At 35.3% G+C, this 7,569-nt stretch overlaps 1 protein-coding gene across 2 annotated transcripts in view; it reads left to right on the plus strand.

The window, feature by feature from the left end:
* LOC132163591 (arogenate dehydratase 2-like) overlaps positions 1-6,470 on the plus strand; it is a 9,952-nt gene extending 3,482 nt beyond the window's left edge. Inside the window, exons 1-12 of one of the 2 annotated variants that reach the window (XM_059573935.1) lie at positions 2,915-2,973; positions 4,267-4,544; positions 4,616-4,680; positions 4,780-4,872; positions 4,958-5,158; positions 5,249-5,329; positions 5,449-5,547; positions 5,641-5,721; positions 5,803-5,892; positions 5,980-6,032; positions 6,157-6,238; positions 6,327-6,470. In XM_059573935.1, coding sequence (XP_059429918.1) covers positions 4,322-4,544; positions 4,616-4,680; positions 4,780-4,872; positions 4,958-5,158; positions 5,249-5,329; positions 5,449-5,547; positions 5,641-5,721; positions 5,803-5,892; positions 5,980-6,032; positions 6,157-6,238; positions 6,327-6,386 — 1,128 coding nt within the window. In that variant the 5' untranslated portion in view covers positions 2,915-2,973; positions 4,267-4,321 and the 3' untranslated portion in view covers positions 6,387-6,470. Of the gene's footprint in view, positions 1-2,914; positions 2,974-4,266; positions 4,545-4,615; positions 4,681-4,779; positions 4,873-4,957; positions 5,159-5,248; positions 5,330-5,448; positions 5,548-5,640; positions 5,722-5,802; positions 5,893-5,979; positions 6,033-6,156; positions 6,239-6,326 lie in introns of those variants that run through there. The other variant, XM_059573936.1, reaches the window with a different exon arrangement.
* Positions 6,471-7,569: the final 1,099 nt, after the last annotated feature.

The following is a 7,569-nucleotide window of genomic DNA, read 5'->3' on the forward strand; positions in this document are numbered from 1 at the left end:
AACTTTCAATTTCAATCAATTGACTCATTTCCGTCAAATTTTAAACGTTAAAAATGATAAAATGATGTTTATACCCTTGACTTTTTTATAAAATTCTAAATTTACACTTAATTTCAAATGAAAAATAAATAAAAATAAAGTTAGATCTTTTACAAAAGATTATTAGATCTGCTACAAAAGAGTGATGAGTTTTCGTGAGAGTGCCAAAAAACTCATGCATGCACCAGTTGAATATTAAGCATATTGCACATCATCGCTGATGCGCTAATAGTGATGCAGAAGAAAGTACTGGATCAATAGTTGAGTTGTTGTTGGTTTTTTTTTTTTTTTTTTTTGAGTTGTTAGATACTGAATTAATGGCATTGAAATTTATCTTGACAAAAAAGATCGGGACAAAAGTGGCAAGAATTAAGCATAATATTTGAAGAATATTCTGTGAATAAATATCTGTACAAGAATGGAAAGAATCAAGCATAATAGTTAAAGATTATTTCAGAATTATTTCTATGTTTGCTTAGTTGGGGCAATTAGGGGTCTTTATCTTCCATATTTGTTATTTTCTCTCTTCTTGAATTCCATTTTCAATCTTCAATTCTTAGTTTTTGCTGCTATCATACATTGTTAGAATAATTTTAGTTCTTCTCGTTGTCAGTTGGTATTAGAGCTTCGTGTCTTCTTGGCGTGAAAGTTTTTCATCAGTTTTCATGACTGATGTTCGTGTACATGGGGACAGGTTCCGAATGAGGAAGTCCCCTACCATGAACGCAATTGTATGAGACGTGACAATTGAAGACTTGCAGAGGCAGGTTGTGGAGTTAATCCAGTGTCTAGCGGGGCAAAACTTGGAGATGTATCGAGATATTGACGGTCGCGATTTAGTATCTAATTTTGAGAACCTGTATCACCATCCAGTTTTGGTTTGGGAACAACGTGTTTAGGATGACTGGCATTGAGACTTGGGCTTCAAAGTTGAATTTGTTGATTAAGAGTTTCAATATAAAGAAGACGTTGAAGATCCTTTTCCATGCTTTGTGGATTAGAATTCTCCACCAACTTATGACACATATATCGATGATGATCTTCTAAAGGTAAATTCTTTGTCATATGATCAAGAGGTTGAACAAAATTGGGATAATTATGTGTTTGACGAAAGTTGAAAGAGTGAAATATGTGATTTGTGTCGTGAGGAAGTACTTTCAAACCATTTAATTTTGTAAACGTATTAATTATGTATCTAACAAGGCATTGATTAATATTTATTAAAATTTCAGAGAAAAAGGCATTCGTTAAATATTTTGTTCGTTGTGTTATATTTCTCATGGTGAAATTTTGTACTTGAAATGGCTCTTTACATTTCCATTTAGGGCAGTTTTTTGTTGACTGTGATGCGTACAGTAGTGGACCTTTTAGATATATATATATGTTGTGTGGGCATAGGTTTTCATTATTATGGATGTCTCATTTGCAAAGCAAGCAATGTTAAGAATTGGAATGGAAGTTTAAATATGTGTAAGATTTGAACCAATACTAATTGATGTTGATAAATTTTATTGATCTATGTCACAGGTTGATATCCTGATGATCTACTATTAATCATGTTATAACTTCCCCGATGTTATTTTCCTATTCTATCAGCAATACACAATGTCCATACAATGTATTGTCAGCCTCTAATATTCAACCATACAGTTTTAATTGATTCACAAATAGAAAAAGTCTTTTTCTATATTATTCTCTTCGCCTTTCCTTCTTTCTCTCTTTAACATAATCATAAGGCAAATGAGTGGTTAGAGTAGCATACCTACACTGCTGATCAATATATGCTTTCTGGGTTGTTGAATTGCAAACCTTGTAACCTTGCATGCAGTTACTATACTTCTGTGCAATGCATAAAGAGAGTGGTAAAGATCACCTAGTACTGTTTGGAAGCATTCTCATTCTCATAGGATTACTCTCTCTTCTATTCGGATTAAGAGAGGTAAAGATTCCCCTTGCAAACTTTTCACCATTTCAATAAAAAAAAAAAGCGTAACCATCTTTTTTAACTGTGACCTCTCACAGTAAAGCTCCTATATTGCTACTTCAGTGTCCTCGATCTAGTGTCTTTGACTTATCAGAGAAGTAACAACAACTGCACAAAGACCCCATCAGCTTTACATTGTTAAAAGTAGAATCAAGAACTTTTCATGACATACACGTAAACAAAACAAAAAGTAGTATCGCATTTAAAGTTAATATAATGCACTTACAAACTCGCTTAATAGTTTAGCTTATGGTTTATAAAAAGTAGTATCACATAGACTATAATATGATAAATGTCACATAAATTATCATGTTAGTTTATAAACGTAGCAAGTACTGCCAAGTAAACTATCATATTAGTTTATAACAAAAATTGTACTGCTCTAATAAACAATCTTTCAACCGCAAAATAAGGTTTAACAAATCCCTTAATTTAAGATAATTCAAATCATCTAAATTCTTTGATTTATGGATTAATAGAAATCAATATTTATTATAGAAAATTTATATCCTTAAAAGTTAAGATATTAATTAAATGATAATAAATTTCTAGCCCTACTTACAGACATGTATCTTTAACGTTTGAGATGACCTACTTTTTTTTTTCTTTCTTTTTTTGGCCTTATTGAGACACACACATATATATGCGAATAATTTTTATAAGTTCTTAACACAAATTAAGATATTTGTGTCCTTCAATAAAAACATGACAAATCAGGGGAAACACCATAACAAAAACAAAATATAACCATTTAATTTATTCTCACCGGACCTCATAGGTTAGGTTAAAATCTTCTAGAATAAACATTTCTTATTCTTCTTCTCTAGACTCTTAGTCAGCCACCAGCCAGACGAGACGGCACCGAAGACGACCAAATCACGCTGGAAACGACCAAATTACGCAGGAAACGACACCGGCCGATCCGCTGATAACGCCGGCGGATCTTCACAGTAAGTTCTCTCTCTCTCTCACCGGCAGCAAGCTCTGTCTCTGGTGCTCCCTTCTCCCTCTCCCTCTCTCTCACACACACCAGCAACGTACAGTCTCCGATTCTCCCTCTGCCTCTCTCTCTATCTCTCACCGGCAGCAGAGAAGAAGCTCTCTCTGTCTTCAGTGCTCCCTCTCCCTCTCTCTCACACACACCGGTCTCTCTCTCACACACCAGCAACAGACCCACCCAGCACCTCTGGTTTATATCTCACATTCTTAAAACCGAGAAAAAATTATTTCAGTTTCTTTTGAAAATAAAAATTCATAAGAGATCATGGCAATGGTGCTGTCATGTGGAATGTGGAATTGAATAGGTATCCTCTAGGAAAAGATGCAACCTTTTCAAAACTAGAAACTCTAGTTTTGTCCAAAACTATTGATTCTTTTTCAAGTCATCATATACACACCCGCAGCATAATAAAAATTCAAACATATCTATCTCAATCTTGTGGCAATTTCCTCTTCAAATCTCATTGTCGGAATACTGCTTTTGAAGTAGATACAACCATGATTTATTGTTTAACACGGCAATGCATCTTGTGAGTTGTTATTGTCCCGAGCTTCTGTTTTTTTTTTTTTTTTTTTTTTTGTATAATATTCTTAAGCTTGCAGGGCATCTTATTACACTCTCTATTGAGAGTTGTCAAAACAACTAGAAAAACAGGGCGTCTTATTCTTATTTAAGAATGCGAGAGAAAAACAGAAAATTTTCTGATCTAAGAAATCTTTTCGGTGAGAGAGAGTGTGTGTGAGAGAAAGAGGGAGAGGAAGCACCGGCAGGAGAGAAATTTTCTGTTGGGTGATCTTGAGGTCTCTCAACCTCAAAGGCTAGTTTAAGAGGTGAGGTTTTCCCTCTTATACTTATAAACGGACTATTAACCCATTTTACAACCGATGTAGAATAATCTCAACATTTTTTCCTTTGCTGCCGGTGTGTGTGAGAGAGAGGGAGAGGGAGCACCGGCTGCTGCTGGTGAGATAGAGAGAGAGAGAGGGTGGCTGGCGTGGTCTCCAGAAAGGTCTAGTCCAGCGCGGTCTAGGCTTGTTTGGTGGCTGTTGGTGGGTCTAGGGAAGATTCTTGAAAATTTTTTGTTTTAACCCATATGAGGTCTTGGTAATAGTAAATCAGGTGTTGTGCATAAAGACCTTGATTTATGCAAGACCTTATAAAAATTATTCTCTTATTAATTATGTTCTAATTTATATATATTCTTTAATTCAAATTAAATTTTTTTTTTTGTAAATTTTAAAAGAATTAATTGGCTCGAATCCCTTGGACCAATAAGAAGTTGACAAGTGGCAAGAGACATGCAATTCAACCAGGTAACCAGAGTTTCAAGTCCCATGACGGCTTCAACCGTAAGGCCTCTAACAAACCCTCTATCGCGCCACGTCACATCCAAACCGTTTCCGTCCTGGTCCGAACACAGACTGAAAGCAAGCATAACAATTCACATTCCTTACCCGAAACGCCGTCGTTATGCCCCCATTATGGCTTCTCTTCACGGAGATGACGACGACAATAACAACAGTAACCATCATTTTCATTCTTTTGCCTTAAATTTCAATTGGGTTCGAAAATCTTAGTGTGTTTAATTGCAGGACCAGCTTTATCTTCAACTTTAAGCCGGTTTCCTGATGGGTCCGGCCTCCGGGTTGCGTACAAGGTACTTGTGATTTGATATTTGTTTACTGTAGATGAGTTTGAATGGGTTGGATTGATTGTGTGGATTTGATTGAATAATTGAATGTTGCATTGGATTTAGGGAGTTCATGGTGCGAACAGTGAGTCCGCTGTGAAGAAGGCGTACCCAAAATGCGAAGCACTGTCTTGCAAGACATTCGAGGATGCTTTTGAAGTGATTTCTTCAACTCCTTTGCCCTGCCTTTTTACATAAATCTTCATTCTTTGATTTATTTCCTTTGTATATATATATCATATAGGCCGTCCAAATGGGTGATGCGAAAATAGCAGTTTTACCGATTGAGAATTCTTCATGTGGGAGCATCCACAGTAATTATGACCTTTTACTCCGCGACGATTTGCATATAGTAGGTGAAGTTAAAGTTGCAATTCATCATTGCTTGCTGGCCAATCATGGTGTTAAACTTGAAGACCTGAAAAGGGTTCTTAGCCATCCCCAGGTAAATAAATGGTACATAGTTTTTCTGCTTTTCTTGTCTTTATTTATTTTTTTGTAGCCAAGATCTAATCAAATTTGGGTCATATTTCAGGCTCTTGCTCAGTGTGAGTACGCATTAACAAGATTTGGATTGGTCAGAGAAGAAGTTTACGACACTGCTGCAGCTGCAGAGGTACCAATTTTTTTTTTTTTTTAATGGTGTTGATGATGCTCTATGGTATATTTCTATTTTCTTCTCTTTCATAGCTTTTTTAGTATTGTTGCTTACTTGAACTTTTTGTAACTTGGTAGCATATTAAATCCCACAAACTAAAAGATACAGGAGCAGTGGTTAGATCTGACGTCGCCGCAAATATCTATGGGTTGAATATACTTGCAGAAGATATTCAGGTTGTATATATCCAAGCCTTTTGGCATATTCCAGATATTCATCTCTATATATATCGGATTGCTCATAGTCTTTTTTATTTTTTATTTTGATAGGATGATTGTGATAATATTGTTACTCGATTCCTAATGCTCGCCAGAGAACCCATTATTCCACGCACAAATAAGCCATTCAAGGTCAATCATTTGGAGATTATTGGCAGTTGAATTACTATTTCATTTTTTATTAATTACTGAGAGTGGTATTTGATTTCTCAGACAAGTATAGTTTTCTCACTAGAGGAGGGTCCAGGAGTGCTTTCCAAGGCACTTGATGTTTTTGCTCAGCGGAAAATCAACCTTACTAAGGTATCTTCTCTTGTCTTTATACTTGCATTGCAAGTATATATACATATATGTTCAAGCAATTCTGATTGCCTTGTTTCACACTACCAGATTGAAAGTCGTCCTGTACAGAAGAAGCTTTTGAGAGCTCTTCGAATTGAAAAGTAATTCATTTTTCTTATATATTTATAGATTACCATCAACTTCAGCAACAAGCTTTCGAAGCATTTTACATGCGTGATTCTTAGCTGCTAATTAAACATTTTATGTCTTAAACTTCTGCAACAGATACTTTAACTATCTTTTCTTTGTGGACTTGGAAGCGTCAGTGGCCGACCTGAAGGCAAAGCTTGCCCTAAAGGATCTAGAAGTGCGTTTTTTTTTTTTTTTTTCATCCTAATCTCTGGCATTGTTAGAGAAAAAGATAGATTAATTGAAATCATTCACTTTCTTTGCAGGAGTTTGGTTCATTCTTGCGAGTGCTAGGGAGTTATCCTGTGGATATGAATGAACTTTAAATGTGGTAATTAAGAATCCAATTTATCAAAATATAAGCGGTGATATTCAATATTGTTTCATGCACGTGTTGATGCAAGATAAGACGGAGCCAGCTAAATGCCTACATAGCACTGGAGTTTACTAGGTTCCTTTAAGGTTTTTATTTTTTATTTGGGTTAAATACTAAAAACTGCCCTAGGATTTGAACTCTTTAATTTTTGTCCTATAAATTTTTATTTTTATGACAGGAGGTACATGTGATTTTCATAAAGACGAAAATAATACCTCTGTTAAAATTCTGTCCAAAACTTAACAGAACACCACGTCTACACCAATTACTAGTCGCCACGTGTCATATAATTATTTTTTTGATTTTTTTTTTAAATTAAAAAATTATATTTTTTCCAAAAAAAGAAAAATTATAAATTTTGGGCCTTGGCCATGGGGTGGCCGGGCCACCCCATCTGCCCGAAAATACCTCAATAACCTCTCCAGCGAAGGTATCCCCCCCGGCAATGGACAGAGGATAGACCCAGACTTCAAGTTGAATTTTCCCACTTTGCACTAGAGTCCGCCGGTGAATCTCCAGACCAGACCGGCACTGCTTCGAGGGATCAGGTGTTGGTAAATACGTTTCCGGCGAAAATAATGGATTTTCAACCTATAGACATTACAATACCTTTTTTTTTTTTTTTTTTTTTTTTTGAATAATAATAGTGATATGCTTCTCATTAGAAAACTAAAAGAGCTGGAGCAACTTGCTTCAACAAAACAGTGTCGTGAATACAATCAGGAAAAGCCTCAGACCAAGTCCTATCCATAAAATTCGTAACTGCATATTTGGCAAGCGTATGGGCTGCACAATTTCCGTCCCCGTCTCACAAACTCCATTTTCCACCGGTAGTCTTGTATAATACCTATACTACAAAAAATCATTTTTTTTTTCTGACCAGAGTTTTCTGACGTATTATAATGTTTGACACATCAGAAAACTTTTCTAACGTGTGTTAAAAGTAAAAAACATAGGAGTCAGTAAATTTTTTTTACTGACGTGTTACTGTTTGACACGTCAAAATTTACTAACGTGTCAATTTTGGCACGTCAGTAAATTTATTGACGTGTCAAAATTTGACACATCAGTAATTTATTGACGTGTCAAAATTGACAAGTCAGTAAATTTTAAAAAATTATTAAAAATAATAA

Source organism: Corylus avellana, chromosome ca10, assembly GCF_901000735.1.
Source record: "Corylus avellana chromosome ca10, CavTom2PMs-1.0".
Taxonomy (NCBI): domain Eukaryota; kingdom Viridiplantae; phylum Streptophyta; class Magnoliopsida; order Fagales; family Betulaceae; genus Corylus; species Corylus avellana.